This window comes from Hippoglossus hippoglossus, chromosome 5 (genome assembly GCF_009819705.1).
Source record: "Hippoglossus hippoglossus isolate fHipHip1 chromosome 5, fHipHip1.pri, whole genome shotgun sequence".
NCBI classification, from domain to species: Eukaryota; Metazoa; Chordata; class Actinopteri; order Pleuronectiformes; family Pleuronectidae; genus Hippoglossus; species Hippoglossus hippoglossus.
Window position 1 is genome coordinate 16,826,674 of NC_047155.1, and position 19,928 is coordinate 16,846,601.

The following is a 19,928-nucleotide window of genomic DNA, read 5'->3' on the forward strand; positions in this document are numbered from 1 at the left end:
GAAATATGTGCTAATGGAGATATTGACCGATAAGACTACCAATAACACTGCTAATACTACTACTACTACTATTCTACTTTGATTTTTGAAACTTTCAGAACATTTCCTGATACTTTTCAGAAACTTTACATGAGTAAAACTTTGTAATTGTGTCCATTTACATCAGTGGTATCACACTCATTTACTTAATGATCTGCATGAACAATCGTCCACCTCTGCGCAATAAACGAACCAGAGAGGTGGATGGACCAAACCTGGCAACTCCCGGAGAAGACGCTAACTGATGACGACATCACGCCGCGACCTCCTCCCATGCAGGAAAGTAAACTAGTGTGGAAACACGTCCCTGCGGTTGTTTCCCATTTAGGTGACTGGGTGAATATTGTCGTGAGTGGAGTTTGAATCGTGTGCCTCCAACATGAGTTCGTCAATGCCTCAGAAGAGGTTCTACAGACAGCGAGCCCATTCTAACCCCATGGCTCATCACACGTTTGACTAGTGAGTGACGTCCACGTGTCTCACTTCAATACTAACACTCAGACTGTGTGTACATCTTCTCTATACAGTCGATACACACTCCACAGTGTTTGTTTGACCCTCTGTCAGTTCCTGCGGTGTATTTATAAATGTAGAAGAAATGTCAACAACACAAACATCCTCAGAAGGTTTTAACAGCTTTTATATGTATTAGAAGCTTTTACCCCTTCCTAACTTCACTCTCTTATAATACAGCTACATTATACATTTCTCTTTCCAAACCCCCGTTTCTTCAGAAAGCTCTGTAAAAAGATGTCATGGGGACTGTTTGTGTTTCTTGACTGTTTTCTCCTCTGTCCTCCTCAGTCCTGTGTGTCCAGAGGAAATGGACTGGTCCACGCTGTATCCACACGTCCTCACTGGAGACCAGCCTGAGAAAGAGACCCCCCGAGTGGAGTTTGCGGACATTGGATGTGGATATGGAGGTCTATTAGGTAGATATGTCACTGATCTCTCCGATCCTCTTCAGACCTGATTTGTGATCTGAATACTGGTCTAAATGCACCTAAGTGTGTTGCCATTGTCAATGTCATTTTATTCATATAGCACATTTAAAACAACTTGGTTGAACAAAGTGCTTCTCAAGTGTCAAAAGCAGCCGTCAGGTCTAAGAGCCCCAGGACGGCAGAGTCTCCTGAGTCAACAGCTAAAATCAGATCGTTAAAAACTCTTAAAAGAGCTGTTTCAGGGCTATGATGCGACGTGAAACCAGACTGGAACTTTTCATACACATTATTGTTGATTAGAAATGTTTGCAGCTGGGTGAGAACAGAGGGATCAAGATTTTCTTTCTTGAGCAAGGGCTGCACGACAGCATGTTTAAAGGCAGCTGGGACACAACCAGAGAGACGACAGGTGTTTATCAGTGACAGAATACATGGGCCAACAGTGTCAAAGACGTCCTTAAGAAGACGAGCGGGGATGCTATCTGAGGGGCAATTTGTGGGCCGCAGATGGTGGACCACCTCGGATAGGGAGGAGATTGATATGGGCTCAAACTGATCCAAGACAGCTGAGCGCATAGGAGGGATATGGGGGGGGGGTTAAAGATGCAGTCATTTTCTCAACAAAGAATTTAAGAAAAAAATCCCAGAGGACAAGTGTAGGTAGAATAGTAGTAGGATTATGGGGGTTAGTGAGAGTATTAAACATTTAAAAAAAAATAAAAAACTGAGGCCTGTGATAGTTATTGGAGACCAAGTTAGATATAAACTCAGTTTTTGCAGATTTTACAGCTTTCTGATAATCAGATAGATGGCTCTGTAGGACTTCATGACACTTGGAGTCTGTTCTTTTCCACCTTCTCTCAGCTTGCCGACACGCACGTCTGAGAGCGCGGGGTAGAGTCGTTTAACCATGGTTCGTAAAGTGCTTTAGTGCATATGTAGGTTGAGTTAAAAAGAGAGATAAGCTCATCAGCACTGAGAACATCACTTCCCTCCAAGTTATAGAGCACAGTCTTTAAAAACTGCAACCGAGTTTAAGTGTTAGTTATACGGCGGCGGCGTGCAGGAAGAGAAGGCTTGACCACAGAGCAAGGGACTGTAATTGTGAATAAAACAGGCAGATGATCTGATATATATGTATCACAGATTGAATTTATGAGCGTATAGGCCATGAGATAACACAAGGTCTAGTGTGTGCCCCTTTCCATGTGTGGGTCCAGACACCGACTGGGTGAGATTAAAGGAATTTATAAGATTTAAGAAGTCTTTAAACATAGGTTTAGTTTCACAGCATGCATGCACATTTAAATCGACCCAATTTAAAAAGTGGTCATAATCCATCGAAATACCTGCTGTGAAGTCATGTTTTAAATGGTAAAGTAAGATCTGATCACATGTGGTCACAGGACAGACAAACTTCGAGATGTCCACTTGTTATCAGTTCTCTCAGGACGGATGTTAATACCAGGTCTGAACAGGACCATCCACTTCATTCGTGTCTCATGGTTCTGTTTCTCTTGTCCACGTTTTACTTTCTCTCAGTGGAGTTATCTCCACTTTTCCCAGAGAATCTCATCCTGGGCCTGGAGATCCGGGTCAAAGTTTCGGATTATGTTCAGGATCGTATCAAATCACTACGTGCAGCTGAACCTGGGAGCTACCAGAACATCGCCTGCCTTCGCAGCAATGCAATGAAGTATCTGCCCAACTTCTTCACTAAAGGACAGGTAGGTCTGCATCCGTGTGTTTGCTGCTGACAGGAAAAGATTATCCTGATTGGCTGCTGGGGCAGGAGATTTGCAATGATCTTGAGATCACAGGAATTATTACGATCCATCAAATCATTAGAAACCTTCATGAGAGGTTTACAGTTTGACAAATACAGCCAGTCACTGCTCTTAGTAGTTTTACTTTGAACTAAGTCATATATGAAAACAGTTTTAGTTAATACATCATCTAAATATAATTGATTTGATTCATGAGCCTTCTGTTTGCTTTATTATCTCAGTAACAAATTGTTCCATTTAGCATTTTTAAATTTTGTATTAGAAAGAACAAACTAAGCTTTTAAACTTTTTTTTATTTTGCACAAGTTACATTGGCTCCAAACTCTACCTCTACCTATAGTTTAATATTGCCACATTAATTTACAGCACCTGCCTGTCCAGTCACTTAAAGTTAATCCACCTACCATCCAATCAGAATGAATGATTCTTGGTGACCATGGTGGTATAAATACTAACAGACTGTGAACATTTAATGTAAGAAATACACAGCTGACTTCATCTGTAAGACTATAGGGAAACTAGAAATCTATCCAGAGCTTGTATAGATCCTACAAGACATTAAGTTACTGATTTCTGTATTTGGTTGTGAAGATTCCTGCCCACTGATAGTCAGGTCTGATACTCGACTCATTCTGGTTAATTTAGGGAAGTGTTGGAGAGCCTCGTTGAGCAGAACACGGTTTAGTGCACCACTCCACATACAGATACATTTATAAACAGCCTCTATAAACACACCATGTTATTGTAACATCAGGGGCCTTTTTACACTGAGTAAACCAAAGATTGCTTTTCATTTTCTTTTCTTTGATAAAAGGAAATAACAATCTGGTAGACTAATGTGTCCTACAGGGTGGTCCCTTCCGGCTGTTGGCTTGTCAGGTCACAGTCAGGGTGATTGAGACACACACACGTAGCTGTCACGTGTAGATCTGGAATGTCACGCTTACTAAGTGATGAAAAAGGCCAAAGCATCATTACAGCTCAAAACAAGCTAAACTGGAAGAGGACAAATACACCTGGATAGATTTAATGGTCATTGTCAGAGTTTGGTTGCGCAAAACAAGTAGCTCTCACAAGACCGCAGTCTGTTGTGCAGGCAAGTTTTGTGGTAAGTGTTCTAATAGCAAAGAAGCTAAAACCTCCTCTAGAATCTGTGAAGCAGCAGTGTTTCTGCTGCAGAGCTGCTCGAACATGTCAAAGGAGATAATTGATATGGCACAAATATTTAAACAAAAACACTGTAGGACACCACAAGAAATTTCAAGTTTTTCTCTCTGGCCTGTGATGAAAAAACAAATATGATAAATACCACCCAACTAGCAATTTCTATGTGGGATTACTTCCGAGCTTGATATGAGACAGGAATTGTTGTCTTTGCCAGCTATGCGTGCTGTGGCAAGTGCAACTGCAAAGGGGTAATACTGTGCATTTTGATAATCTGCAAGAACAAAAGCCTGGTATGACATCCCAATAAAGTGCTGGTGAGCTAGCAAAACCCCTGTAGGCATTTAGTGAGTGGTTTCGGGACATGAATAGTAAACAAAAGATTTATTTATAAAGCTTTTTAATGTGATGTGCCTGACGACATACAACATGAAGTCATTGAGTTGCAAATCAAAAAATTTCCATCTGCTCGAGTTCTATAAACGTTCCTGAGAATTTTTACCGTTCTGAGTCAACGTCACTTAAGTTTCAGTCTATTTGGACAAACTGACGTGATCAGTTCTTTTCAAGGTGGTCAGCTCTTTTCTAAAAAATGCTGGAACAAAGATTGAGTTCCACTTAAGACTGACCCAAACCTGAATCAAGAAGCTCCAACATTATGGTTCTGCGGCAATATACTAGCTTGATTACTTTTTCTTCTACTCCCAATAACACACACACAGACCCTGCTCTTTGTGGAAATGGCAGAGAGGTCTAAATGTTCAAAAGCTTGGTTAGAGTAAATGCTTTAAAAACAGAACCACAAGTAATCTGTCAAAACATGTAGTAAAGTCCATCACATACATTGTGTATTCTAGCAGCCTGCAGCCCACACATGGCATTAACTAAATTATACTGACATGGGTCGATTTAATTTAGCTCAGGTGCCTCCCATTTTCTCTTAATCTTCTTTTAGATGTTTTTACACGGCAATTGAAGTCAACCTTTTCTAAATTCAATTGATTCGACATGCTTTGGAAAGGCATCTGTCTATTTAAGGTCTTGTCAGAGCTTAAACCATAAAAACTGCATGACAAGCTCAGAGAATGAACTGTGTTGGGGCATAGATGTGTTGGGGCATAGATGTGACTCTTTCCCAAGAGTCAACATAATAATTAAACGGAAGTGGTTTGGAAAAGCCAGGACTCTGATTGTCATGACTGGAGGAAACCAAGACAATGGGAAAATCTGTGAATTTCCTTGAGTGGCCCAACCACACGCCTGACTTGAACCCAATCGGTCATCTCTGGAAAGACCTGAAAAGAGGTGTCCACCAACCACCTTGATAGAGCTTGAGACGATCTGCAGAGAGGAATGGTAGAAAATCCTTAAAATCCAGGAGTACAAAGCTTTTTCCACCACACTCAAGATTACTCGAGGCTGAAATCACATCTAAAGGTTCTACAAGGATGGAGTAAAAGGTCTGAAAACAATTCGATATTTTAGTTTTCGATTTTTAACACATTTTCAAGCAGAGGGAAAAAAGGAAAATCAGATCCCTTGCACAAATACAATAATACCAATACAACAATCTGTTATTTCACGCAAAAAGAAAGGAACTACTAGTTTACTGAGCAACAGACGTTGAACTGGTCGACCAAGGACAACAACAGCAGTTATTATGAAAATAATAATAGCCAGTGGCATCACCACCAACCTCCAGAGGACTGGGGGGGAAGGTTATACAAACCACTGTTCAAAGACGACTTTGAAAACAAATGTAAGGATAGACCACAAGATGCAAACCATTCATCTTCAGCAAGAATGAGACGGCCAGATTGGAATTAACTAAGAAGTGCCCGAAATTAGCTGTAAAATCTCTGGAATGAAAAGGTCAAAGTGACTGAGAAAGGTTAAAGTGTGGAGAAAGAAGGGATCTGTTCATGGTCCAAAACATGCAAGCTCATCTGTGGCCCTGGTCAGGCTGTTGTTATTATCACACTTCTCGCCTGACCCAGGAAGCATTAGGGGGGAATTTGAAATCTGATCACTCAGACCACATTTTGAGGTGGTCTGAGACACAATTGACCATTTCTTTTAGCAGTGTGAACGTGGATTTGTACTGGGCCCCATTGAGGGACCACCCACTCAGCTGACATACTCTGACCTGCAGTTTATAATGAACCGAAAATACTTTTACACTTTTCCACAATATATATATTGACTACCATATTGATTTTCTATAGTTTTCTTTTTTGTAAAAAATTAGTAAAATTTCATTGATCAGCTGCGCACAGCACATTAATTTGCTCCGCTTCCCCTTGCCCTTCTCTCTCTCTCTCACTCACACACACACACCAAAACACAACGGATCCCTAGTCATAGTCTGGCTTAAAACAATATTTGGTCTTCATGAACAGAAATGATTGCATGTACAGTGGGGAAGTGAGTGGTCACCAGAGACTTATTCTAATGGCAGGTGTGAACTGCCATTTAGTTTAAGTTTAGAGCCGTTTACCTCTGATTGGATCCGTTAAGACAACGGTTAATGCCAGGAATTGCTTCCAGAACGTGCTCACTAATCTCTATTGTTAATAGAAAACCTTGATGGCTGCAGCAGAGTCAATTCTTAAATAGACACCTTTTGTCCGCCAATTGTCGGAGAAATCTCTCCAAACTAATCAGGAGGAACTTCACCACGCAGCAGGACAGTGACCCAAAACACAACCAAGACAACAAAGGACTTCATCGGGTGAAAAATGTGGAACTTCTTTAGGTGCTTGTTTGGTCTGAACTACTGACTACAGGTGTGTTAGCTTTGTAGCATGTGGAGCAGATGGACTGAAAGAAAGTAATGAATTAATGTAGTAAAACTATAGTGGGATTGTTGCATCTACAGTTATTGTAGTTATACTTTTCTCATGTTTAAATTAATTTATACGGATTGTTCCATGAATCCAGGATTTCACAACAATGGAGTCATTGACTGACACGCAAAGCATCGCATCAGCTGAGTATGGAGTGGTGTAAGACGACATTTATCCGTTCCAATTAGCTGCGGTAATCTATGACTTGTGGAAACGCGCATTAGATTACACAGTGGACTTAGTGTACCAGGGTTAATTTAGGTACACTGAAAAAAATTCACCTCAAACGCCCTGGGAGAGAATAAACTAAGAAATGAACACGGGACAATAATGGCTGTAACACTGACACTTTTATGGAGTACAAATTATGGAGGTTTCATATTAAAACACATACGTTTATTTATTTCATTTTAATACGCCGTTTAAAACAATAAAATGATATGGCCTCTTGCCATCATGCCAAGATTGGAATTAGTTGAGAGGAGCAGAGGGCTCTGGCTTGAGTTTGCATTAAGGTGCTACACTTTCATACATTCATAAACTGCATTACTTAACTTATAATAAAATACCAAAGATGAATACTTTTCCAGCTGCAGCTTTAATGTTACTTCCTGGTCACCAGCCAGAAGAACTGTCGACCACCCAGACTAATGCTAAAAATACAGTCCCTTCTCAGTGTTGAAACTGCATATTCTACAGATCTGACATAGTCTTTTGACCCCTTCTTTTTCTTATTTTTAGTTTGGTTTGCAAACCTAAAATAATAAGTGTTAAGGTTCCTCCATCGGCACTGATGTGGCCCCTGAGGCTGCAGCAGTCCCCAGTGATTATTCCCACATCTCTAATAATAATGAAATAATAAAAAGTCACTGGAAAGATTTTTAATGTATCAGCCAGACAGACAGAAAGACACTTGTCAAAGACCGTGGGAACTTTGTGGGAAAATTCCACATTCACACTACACGTTGCTCAACCTCCAACCACAGATTATTATGAGGGCCACATTTAAGTGAAGACATTTATACATTGTAGAGCCACAGTATCAAAGACGATAAAAAGGTTTCGTTTGGATCTTGTGTGTACGAAGGACACGTAGTAATGAATAGAGATTGATAGAAGTCTGTCTTTCTTTCAGCTCAGTAAGATGTTCTTCCTCTTCCCTGACCCTCACTTTAAGAAGACCAAGCACAAGTGGAGGATCATCAGTCCCACGTTGTTGGCAGAGTACGCCTACACACTGAGAGTCGGGGTATGTATATGAGTAAGACACGCTGCAGCTAGTGCTGAAATAGAACTCAATCAACAATACTCTATAACTTTGATAATTGTTCACGTCCTTTATTACGCATGCATTTTATAGATTGAGTAGTTTCAGCTTCTGAGATATAAGGTTGATGTATCAGGGTTTCTGCAGGGTCTTTAAAAGTACAAATAAAAGTCTAAGATTAAATAATCCGAATTTTGCCTAAAATTCACATAATTGCGTTAATATTCATTAAAAGCCACCTCCGTTGTGCTAGAAAATTAGTTTTTTTCTAAGAGAAATATTTTGGCAGCATGTTGTTTGAAATGTCTGTTTGTTGTCGTTTATCAATGACACCGACAGTCTGTTAAAGGGATAGTTCGTTTAACGTTTTGAAGAAGTGGTCGCCATTTACTTTTTTTACAATTGGATTGGATTTGGCTGCCACACTGTTTACCCCTGAAACTCCAAAAATGTTTTGTGGACGCAAACACTTCACTCACCCCTTCATCGGCATAGTGGTGAGTAGATAATAAGTGAGTTTCCAATTGTTAGTGAACTATCCCTTAAAGTCCTTGTCAGAATTTATCTCCGGACACTCAACTTGGCTTTAGGAAAGATTATGGCTACCTATGTCTCTGCCTTTGAGAGATTATGTGGCATTTTCCAGTGTTCCCTACTAGTCTACTTCATATGCTTATATTCGATCATGGTATAATCATGGTACGGTAATTCTGAGACTCCGGTAATCATTTGTAGCTCTTGTGCATGGTTCAGGTCTTAGATTTAACTCCTAATGGTTTTTAAAACTCTTATATTTAACTCTGCGTATATTGGTGTAATGTTTGGAGTTGTCAATGGATGAAACAAGCAATTAGATGATGTTACCTCACCTCTGAAAAATTGCATGCCTGATATTTAATTGCAAATAAGCATATACAGGTTAGTTAATAGTGAAAATAGTTTGAGCCTTATATACAGCCAAGGTCACACATGGAACAACCTCTTCTCTAAATCATTTTTAATTTGAAGTTGAATAGAGGAAAACTCCAATGTCAGTATAGACTTGTCAAAGCACATTAGGTCCCCAAGTGACTATTAATGGCAGCAGTTCTCCAAACAAACTGCAGTCCCCCAGTGTAACAGTGGACAACAATGGCGCTCTACGGCACAGAGGAATAAGATGTATTAGACGTCTGCTACACAGACATTACTTGTAAGTAGGATCAAGTCTTTTGATGACAAAATAAAAGAATATCAACATGCTTTAAAATGCTTTAGTTCCAATTATGTAATCAGATTCTCAACATCTTCAGCTTCAATCAATACCATCTTACCATTACCTCAGCACAATGAAAGAGAATGGGTTTAAATTTGTAGATTTAATAGAAAAGTGACAGTCTCATCAGCATTTCACCGGTTGATTGCAGTGTGCAGAAACCCATGAATTCACTGGAGTAATATTAAGCAGGTGGCGTGGCCTGCAGCTGGCTGATGTCTGTACACGCCCTGCTCCGGCCTGTCAGAGCTGTCGGAGCCGCAGAGGGACGCTTGAATACGACTTGAGCACTAATGGAGATGGTGGGAAACAATGGAGGGCTTGTGTGTGAATTAGTTTTTATCGTTTTTGTGTCTGTGTCTGTGTGTGCAGTGATGCTTTCTTGTGTGTTCTACAACGGCCTTCAGCTTAGGAATGCAGCCACCAACTGCACTGGTGGGTGGGAAGGCTTTACACAAAATATTCATTTATTGAAACAGTTTCATATCAAAATGAACCTGAGTGAAATTCTTTATTCTGTTTGTCTGTTCAACTCATCGCCTTCATACTTGGCGTGTGAATTGTTAATGGCCCAAGGAAGTGCAGTGTTGAATTTAGGGCAACAAGATATGTTTTCAATATTAATACACTTTGCATAAACAGAGGACTTGTAGAAGCAATGCTGGGACTCATGTAACAATTGATTCTCAGCTCTGCGTTCTGAGTCGAACTTCACTGAACAGCTCTTGTGCAGCAGCGTTGGTACAGCTTCAGTGTTGGGTGGGCTGAGTCCAGCAGCTGGTCATTACTTGCTGCAGCTCAATTGCTGCAGGTCACTTACTAACAGTTTCAGGAAGAAAGCTGCCACCAGCATCACCACAGACCAAACAAACAGCCCATTCCAAACAGGCCACTGCACTAGTATGCAAAAGAAATGGTAAACGATGTGTGCATATCTGTGCAGACAACACACAGATGCACAAGCTAATTCTGTCTTCTCTGGAGGGAGGGGGGGGGGGGACCATATGAGCCAACATGCACTAGTGTGGAAATCTGTGCCATTGCATTTTTTTCTAAGAAATCCTTGTTCTAGTAACGCTATCTGTCCAGCCTGCAGAGTAAACTGCAGGGACACAGGTGATTAACCTCTGTGCTGTCTGTAGGTTATTTTTATCTTTTTGGCACGGACCATTGCTCTCCTCACTCTGCAGCTGCTAATGGTTGAAAATGTTAAGATGAAAAAAAGTTTGTATCTAATTTACTTTATCAGTGCAATGAGTTTATTTGGTGATTGATAACTTGATCCATGTCTAAACTCATTGTTGTCTTATTTATTCCCAGATGTGTGTGTGTGTGTTACTAACCTCCCTGTGTTCGTGTGCTTGTCAGGGTTTGGTGTACACGAACACTGATGTGGAGGAAGTTCACCTCTGGATGGTGAAGCACTTCACCGAACATCCACTGTTTACACGCATGTCTGATGAAGAGCTGGTAAGCTAACGTGGAGCTTTCCAATCGCTCTGTTTACAGGTCATGACCACAACATTTGTTAATCTTCTTATTGGAAGAAAAGAGGTCAAAGTCATGATCTGAATTTTTCGGAAAGGAATAGTCTGACATTTTAGGAATTGCACTTCTCTTAGTCAGCACATTAGATGATATGATTAAAACCACTGTCACAAATGTCTCTATAACACCAGCAGCTAGTTATTTCATACAATGTCAGAGATGTGGGAAGAACTTTGGGCTGGGTGATAAAACATCAATTATTATCATACTTTTCATCATTAGCAACATAACAAAAGTAAAATACATGTAGATACAAGAAGGGGCTAATGTCCTATCTCACCATGATCAAGTAGTGTTTTAACTATCTAGACTGTGTAGTCCGATATATTTTACCCAAACAGTTTCATATCGAACCCACAATTTTCATAACATGAGAGATCTTTAACTTGGTGTTTTGCCCCACTGCTGTATTGTATAGCTCTGTGCAGCACTATTTGCAGCAGGCTCACTCGTGCTATCGTCCACAAAGTTGCTACTGTCCACGCAAACAGTCAGGCCTCATAGTTTCAGTTTGCAGTTGTGCATGTAACTGCCAGTGGCATGTAATTCTCTCCGTCATGTTAGATCTTGTTTGTGCGTGTTCACATGCAGCCCTGCCATAGATTAAATCAATTCTGTGGGAAACACTGCAGAGAAAGAGAAACAAAATTCTCATATATGCCCATTTATTCAGATCCACACCAAAAAATGTAATGGGTTCTTTCTTGACTCATACTGCATCCTTCCACCACCATTCATGGTTTTCCTTCTAACTAACAAACAGACGAAATGAAAACATGACCTTGTTGGTGGAGCTAATAATGCTTATGCATTGTGTAAGCACAATGAGGAGGTGTAACATATAATTGATCAACCTCAGATTTGTAAAATGTTTTGCTGTTTGTCAATTTAAAACCACAACCTTCACTCGGGCGCAAAAAATAGTCCTCAAACAATAAAAAATATGATAATCTAAATATCCATCTATCAATATGGAATGAAAAATGTTAACTTGGTACAATCCTTGGCCATAGAGGAGCAGACATCTTCCAGTTGTTCTGACTTAGTCTTAGAACAATCCAAGTATATCTATCAGCCCCATCATCAGCCATATTTGTGCAGAAACTCAGATTCAGAGATTGGGAGGTGTGCTGTTTTAACCTCAATCTTTAATTTAAGATTAGCTAATTATGTTTTAGGCTTTTTTACATGTATGAGAGTGGTATCATCCTTATAAAACTCTCAATAAAGTGAGTAAGCAGAGTTCTCACATTGTCAGTTCATGCTTTTACAAATTTAAACTTTAAAAAGTTAAAAGTAATGTTTAAAATAAATAAGAGATTGACGGTCCAAATGAGGGTTAGCTGGCTCTCAAGTATAATAATAATAATAAACCACCATGTTTAGTAAGTTTGAGAAAGTTAAATGCATCTTTAAATGTATATGTGTTAAATTAACATTAAGAACCGTTCTCTTGGCAGGTCGGGGACGTCATCACCAGTCGTTTGGGTACATGTACAGAAGAAGGAAAGAAAGTGCAGAGAAACGGAGGGAAGAATTTCCTGGCTGTTTTCCGGAGGATTGAGAATTTTAACTAAGACCAAACACTTTGGATGTGCAGGGAACTGGAGTAATGGTCTTACACAGTCATTCAGACCTGAACTGCTCGCTCTGTGGAAATGGAGGTGGGGGGGTGTTTCCCATGCAGATGAACACTTTTTTTTCCCTTTCTTTTTTTGTTGAACTTTTGCTTCATTTCCTGACGGAGGATTTTTTTGTCACATAATTTATGTCCTTCATTCACATTCAAACAGGATCTGTATTCAGAGAAGACCTGTAAGCTCTTTTCAGAAGCTTCTTTTAACTTTTGCCCTTTTTTTTCCCCCAAAGAATATTCATTCTTTCATTTCTTTTGCATGAATTGACGGTGCTGTTTTTTAAATTCCTGTAAAACTGCAAATTCAGTATTCTTAGTAAATCAAATTTAGTGTTCATTTACACTGTTTGTAAATGAACACAAACGACAAAGTATTCTTGTGTTCCAGTTATTTTGGGACCTGTCACGAAACAAGACACACACAAAAACCTGGATCACTTGTTTTAAAGTTGCGTCCGTGCCCTAGATTTGAAAAGAAGTTTAGGTTTAATACAGTGTTTTCTAATCAACCTTCACAAAACAGAACCTCTGTGTTTTGTTTTAATTTGAAAATAGTCTGAAGATGACTCAAATATCCATGTGAGGAGGGAACTTTAACTTCATGTTAATTAGCAGTGTTGGTGGCTGAATATGAAATGTGTTACACATGGAAGTTTGCCAACGATCTACAGTACATGTTTTGCTTATTGAGTCATTGCCTGGTTTAAAGATTAAACCAGTTTGCTGTTGCTCGTCCTGAAGGAATAAATAGTTAATAGATAACTGAATTGTACGTAATGTAGTCTAATGTAGTTAGATTCACTCACTTAAAAACACTTAACACTTAACAAGTGATGTAGCTGCAAGATGGAACATGCCCTTAAAGACTGGTACATTATGTCTGGTGTTATGTGCTCATCCTGTCTGCTGAGGATCTTTGTGAAGTTGAAGCCATGATTATGATTTTCGCTGTATATTACAGGTTGGTAATTTTGTCTGTCAGGAGTTTAGAAACGGGACAGTGCCGGTTTGACGCCTTTTTGCTGCTGCAGGGGCTGGTGATCACAAACAGGACCGCACATGCCCTAATGACAGAAACCTAGACTCTGGAAAATTGAGAGTAATTGGAGCACCGATAAATGAGAAGTCACACTGTTAATTTTAAGGAACGTTTTATTTTATTCTTTGCTCAGGTTATTTTTTATTTGCCATTTTTGACAGAAACATTTAGATAATTTTACCAAATCCCCATCCATGCTTTTAGTCAATCTTTTCTGCACACTTTCTCAGTGATACAAGAATATACAATGTGTGGTGGGCAAGAGCTGAACACACTGCAACATATGCAAAATAAACAAAAGACAAGCAAATTAAAACAAACGTCAACAAAATGACCACACGCATGCTGAAAATACAATACAACACAACACAATCAAATACAGAAAGTAGACTGGATCTCAGTAGAGTACATTCCTTCAATTTGAGTGTTTCTTCCCAGTGCTGCTGCTGCTGCAGGAGGTGGGGACTAATGTTCCCTGGCTGCTCTGATTGGATCAGTGGACCCATTCCCTTTAAAATAAGTACTTAAATGTCCAGTGTGTAAGATTTGTGAAATGGATCTATTGGCAGAAATTTCATATAAAATAATCCTAGTATTGTTTTCACTAGTGTTTCGTCTAAATTGTACAAATTGTGTTCTTTACCCTAGAATGAGCACTTTATATTTAAATACTTTATATTTATATCTGGAGTGGTTTCTCTCTACAGAGACCACCATGTTTTTTAACAGTGGCCCAAACTGGACAAACTAAACACCTTTGGGGTTTTTATGACGACTGAAGGTGACCACAGGTTCTCCTTCATGTTTGGAAGGGGAGGATGAGGTGAGGGGTATATTCAGCTGCGACATGCAACTTCACCACTAGATGTCACTAGATTCTGTACACTGAACCTTTAATTACAGTAAAGTCAAATGTTGATGTCGGCCCCTCTTCAGTGGTGTTGGAAAATCTTCATAGAGCAAGTTCCTCCTGGTTTTCTGTCTTAATGCTAAGCTAAGCTACCCAACTCTTAGCAACACCTTTACACTATAGTATAACAAACGTATCCGTGTCCTCGTATAACTCTGAACTAAAAGTCTTCATCCTCCCACACTTGTACAAAGCCATTACTACCGTTAACCACAGAAGCCGACAATCTGATCTGAGGGTGTGTTCGCTCACCAGTTTCACTGTAGCCGTCCTCGTTTGTCATGAAGAAGCTTTTTGAACTGAGTCCACTGAGGTTTCTGCTGCTCTTCTCTTTACAATCTCTACAATCACATCACACATTTCCTACTTCTTTTCTTGCCACTGGCCCCACACTGATGCTGTGGTTGAGGCTTATCTCCGGGTGTCTGCCCACCACTTCAAGCTCAGCCTAAACCAGCCTGAGCTGTTGTACTTCCACAGAAATTCCTTCCCACAGCTTCAACAACCCTGGTGAGATTCAACCCGACCACATCAGAGTGGCTCAGCAGCCCTGCAGCCCTAAATGCAACATCAAATCCTTTCTTACTTGGGATTCTCAGGTCTGGACTAATGAGAAACCTCCCCTGACCGGAGTTTACGACCTTTATATTTTCTTCAGGTCTTTCAAAGAAAAACTGCTCCCTGTGTACTTATCGTCTTCAAATTGTTCTGTGTTCACCCCATTCTGCTTGTGACTATGAAGGCGAGGGGAGAAAAAAAAGTTATTACCGAGCTTCACACAGCCGCCTGTACCTCTTTCCTGCTATGACTTTGTAATTTCTCCACCTAAAATCATCTCTTCAACCAGCTGCTTCCCCTCAGGCTCCAATGACTTTTCTACTTCAGTCACAGCTCAACAGCAACAACCCATCATTCCACCTTTTGGTTGCAAACAAAAATATTCACATTATCTTTTTTAAAGCAGAACACATCACAGTTTTCTCCTCTACATTTATGCTGTGGCCTCTTTGGAATCGATTTATGGAAACGGCGATAAAATAATTTCATGTCGGGGAAAGATGCAGGGTACTTCTGCCTTTTCTGCAGATGGGTTGTTTCAACTGTGAAAATGGACTTTAAACTTACTCCACAATTTTGTTAATTGGATGCAAAAGGAAATGGAAAAATTAGGGCCCCACTGTAATTGAGGCTTGATATTTTACAGTTCAATAAAAATTATTAATAACCTATGAATAATCCATGCTTTGAGGGTCAGGGGAGCAGGAGTCAAATCAGAGCTGACATTGGGCGGGAGGCGGGGTACACGCCCTGGACAGGTCACCTGCATCCACAGGGCCAACACACAGACAAACAACCATTCACATTCGCATTCAAACCCCCAGTCAATTCAGAGTCTCCATTAAACCCCAATCTGCATGTGTTTGGACTGTGGGAGGAAGCTGGAGTACCAAGAGAACCCACACAGATACATGGAGGACATGCAAACTCCATACAGAAAGACCCCGGCTGGGAAACTGGGAATGACCCGCTCTACCATGTGTTCATTATGGATTGCAGGGGGAAGCGTGATCCGTTCAAACCTCTCAGTCAACTTTGCTGCTGAAGGACACCGGTAATTAGCGTGACGTGTAGAGCTGCTGCTCATGACAACATGGCTGCTTCATTATTTAACGGCACGTTTGAAATATGACGCAGTGGTCGTCAGTCATGTGTGGACCACTGCACACCAGCTTTAGGTTAGGCTGAAACTGTACTTTGATCAGTACAGTGAGTTTTTGGCTCTGTATGCCTGAGAAAATCCCTCATTTCTCTTTTATATGGCCTTTTAAGGAATTACCCAACATCTTTTGGCATAAGACATGGAAAAGGGTTAGTGAAGAGTTTGTCCATCTCCTCAAACATTGTGGTCATGGTCAGTCTTCACAGTGGCGATGTGGCGATAGAGGGATTTTATTATATTTAGAAATGTAGGGAACAAATAACGGCATCTAGGATCCACTATTAACTATGGTAAATGATTATTAAGAGGATCTTAAGTGTCATGTACAACAAATGACTTCTTCACTGGGGCTCTTATTAGTTGAGTTAGAGATCATTTAATACAAACTGTCAAACATACAACAAAAAATGACCCTTTCAAAATCTGCAACTTTGTACAATATTGACTACATTAGTCATCTTTTAAACATCTTAAGATATTTTCGATATAAAATAACGTGACGTGTATCTACTTGTATTTTATGTACTGCAGATCAGATATACTGACGTTGCTGCTGCATTAGAGGCCAGAGTAAAAACAAGCTTCAGTCGAAAGCAGATAAAGTGTGAGGGATATTAAGAAAACCCAGTCGAGACATGGAATGTAATCAGGGTTTTATAACAGCATTAAGGTCAACTAGTTCCATACGTTCTAATTGTACATTACGTCTGAGTGGAGAGAACGTGGAGGAGACCAGCTCGGCTCAAATGTGCAGCATCACCCATCTGATGTGATTTGATGTCATGGAACCTACGGATATAATCAAACTACAACTGGAGGCTGATTCACGCTCGATCACCTGTTAGCCAGTTTTCTGTGTTCTTCCAGTGTCTTGGTGAACATGATCAAGCAGAGTGTTTAATACCAACATTATCATTGATTTCTTCACTACGTACTGTAGGCGTGCCACATACAGCCCAGGAACGAAGACTGTCCATTATCACATGGATGCTGTTACTGTTCGGCACACATCTGGACTCCAGATTCTGATCCGGTTCTTAATCTTAACAGATGCTTAGTGTTTTTATTTTGATGGGGGGTTTTCCTGGTAATTGCAGTCCTGACCAATTATTGCATATATGGCAATAAAAAAATCATTATTTGGTATTTTTACCACCCTATTCTTATTCTTCTACCTCACACCATGTGGCCACGAGCAGCTGGTGGACATTTGGTAATGTTCCTCATCTCATTGCCACACAGATTTAAGTCACGTCTATAAGCACCATAACCACGTTCTGAACGTTATGTCCCGAACACGTTTTTTTTAATGCACTGAGGAGCAAGTTAAAATGAAAAAAAAAAAAGATTATGGGCTGTCTTGATGCAGTGATTTGCAAAGGCAGTTATACCCCAAGGGATCATTTCTGCAGTTGACTGACATTTAACTCAACTCACTAGATAATTAAAAAAAGAGGGATTTTATTAAATTAACTTGTGTCAAGGGGGGAAATAAAGAGCTGAACAAGATTATGCATTCATGTGATGTTTACTACAATTAAAAAAGTAACACATACAACTCAGGTTGTCTTTAAACATGAATGGAGTTAAATGAATGTAATGGGTAATTAATAATGTATAGATTAGCTTCAGCATTCCCAAGTAGTGAAGTACAAATATAAACTTGACCAAAGCTATTTTAATATTTACAGCGCAGTTGTATGAAAAAACTATTGCAGTAAAATTCCTTTCAAATATCATTAATTACACTGAAAGAAGAAAACTGTTTGCCAACAAAACATTTCTTCACTTGCATGATACACACTGATGAATTAAGTTTGTTTAAATAGAAGTCGATTGTGTTAATATAACTTTGAACAAACGTGTGTGTCTCCAGCCAAAGTATTATCACCTTTGCCAAGTTATGTTTTCACCCAAATGTTTGTTTGTTGGTTTATTTGCTTGTGAGCAAGATGACGCAAAAACGACACAACAGATTATAATGAAACTTGGTGGAAGGATGCAGTACGGGTCAGGAAAGAACCCATTAGATTTTGATTTGAATCCTGATCAGGGGGAGGATCCAGAATTGTTTTAATCCATTTCTTTAACATTGTTTTTCAATATTTGAAAACTGAAGAGTGTCATTCTGATTCAAGTTGGTGAACAATTTAGGTTAAATAACCTTTTAAGAGCATGTTGAAACATGATGAAGAGGTGACCATGTACACGGCCATTCAAACAGCATGAAGGACAGACGACTGATACACACACACAACATTCATGTGCAGCTCTGGACACACATCTGTGTGGTGTGTGTGTGTGTGTGTGCGTGCGTGCGCGTGCGTGCGTGTGTGCGTGTATGTGTGCATGTGTGTGTGTGTAAAGACACTCCTCTGATACCCAGACAGGCAGACTGCAGCCATGAACTTTAGCCCACTAGTTTAGGAGCATAGCCGTCTCCCTTCTGGGCACTGGGCCAATACAATAAAGGGAAATACCTCTTAGGCTATCGCTGCCATGCTCTATACTATGATCTACAACTGGGCCACATCAGTTCACACCGCATGACAGCACAAAGAAGCCATTCTTTCACAGGATTTCTTATTATGTTTTTTCATAATCAATATTAATCCCCGGTTACTCAGGCAGGGCCAGATTAATTAAAAATGTTTCGCTTTGGGGAGAGTCTAATTTGTGTCAGCGTCTTGTGTGGTCTTCAGTTACTAACATGCTGAACAAGAAACCGAAGATGAGCCTCTGTGCCGGAGCAAAATGTTCAGATGTGTGGATCTTTCCTGGAAAGGCAAGAGGTGTAGAGGGCGCTTGAAATACTTCTGATTTCTAATCAGCAGTCCAACTAATGAAATCGTGGGGGTGGATTTGTTTGCAGTGCATTGCGTGAAACCAATAACTCATCCATGCACTGACCTAGTTTAGAAGTTGTTTATGTGTTCATGTAAATTTCAGAGGTCATCGTCTATCGTTCCCTCTTGAAGATAATCTCCCACTCAGTAAGTCTCATGAACATGTCTCGTGACAGACGTTTTCTGACAGAGCGGGTTTGATCTTTGCTCAATGCTGCATTTTCATCCTCATAACCCAGTGTCACAGACACACACTTTCTTTTGTGGCCTCTGAAGCAGAGGTCTGATTCACATGTTCGGGTCAACTACTGTAAATAGTGAGTCCAGACACGTGGGGACTGCTGCAGTGCTTAAAAAATGGTCATCCAATTCTACCCTTTTCCCTCTTGAGGCTTCATTCAATCTGTTGTCAAATGTTTGCATCACATTTCATGTTGATTAACTTTAGAGTCCATGACCACCATTGTTCGCGTGTCCTATATGTTATGTCTCTGTTTTTCTGCTGCTATGTTTCTTGTTCATACTCTTGATATGTGTTCAGCTTCCTTGCACATGCAGGACGTCTGTATATCAAAGTTAGTGTCTCTTCCTAGTCCATGCAGACAACTGCAGAAATACCCTGACACCCGGAGGTCTACGTAAAGTAGGCCACAAGAACCAAACAACATGGGTCCTTTTTGGGACCAAACTTAATATCGCCCTTAGCTAAATAAATCATGCATCATGACTTTCCTTGACATTTGTTGCGTGCTAACGCATGAGATTGGCCCAGAACATAAAGATCAAAACACAAAGTGTCCTGCATGGGATCCCACCACTGCAAGAATAGCTGCTAAAAATCAGGATGTCATGTATATCATGTCAGGAGTGACTCTTTAACCTGTCAGCTGACTGCACAGACATGTGATGCCGCAGTGTAAAGAACCT

At 40.2% G+C, this 19,928-nt stretch overlaps 1 protein-coding gene across 1 annotated transcript; it reads left to right on the plus strand.

Moving 5' to 3' along the window:
* Positions 1-264: 264 nt before the first annotated feature.
* Positions 265-12,986, plus strand: mettl1 (methyltransferase like 1). Its single transcript, XM_034586447.1, has 6 exons — positions 265-498; positions 844-971; positions 2,526-2,710; positions 7,916-8,029; positions 10,671-10,772; positions 12,311-12,986. The coding sequence occupies exons 1-6, from the start codon at positions 419-421 to the stop codon at positions 12,425-12,427; spliced, it is 726 nt and encodes a 241-aa protein (XP_034442338.1). The 5' UTR covers positions 265-418; the 3' UTR covers positions 12,428-12,986.
* The last annotated feature ends 6,942 nt before the right edge of the window (positions 12,987-19,928 follow it).

Coding starts and splice junctions, on each gene's coding strand:
- mettl1 (XM_034586447.1), top strand. CDS start 419: ATGAGTTCGTCAATGCCTCAGAAGAGGTTCTACAGACAGCGAGCCCAT. Junction 972..2,525: donor TGGATATGGAGGTCTATTAG/GTAGATATGTCA, acceptor ACTTTCTCTCAG/TGGAGTTATCTCCACTTTTC. Junction 8,030..10,670: donor CCTACACACTGAGAGTCGGG/GTATGTATATGA, acceptor TGTGCTTGTCAG/GGTTTGGTGTACACGAACAC.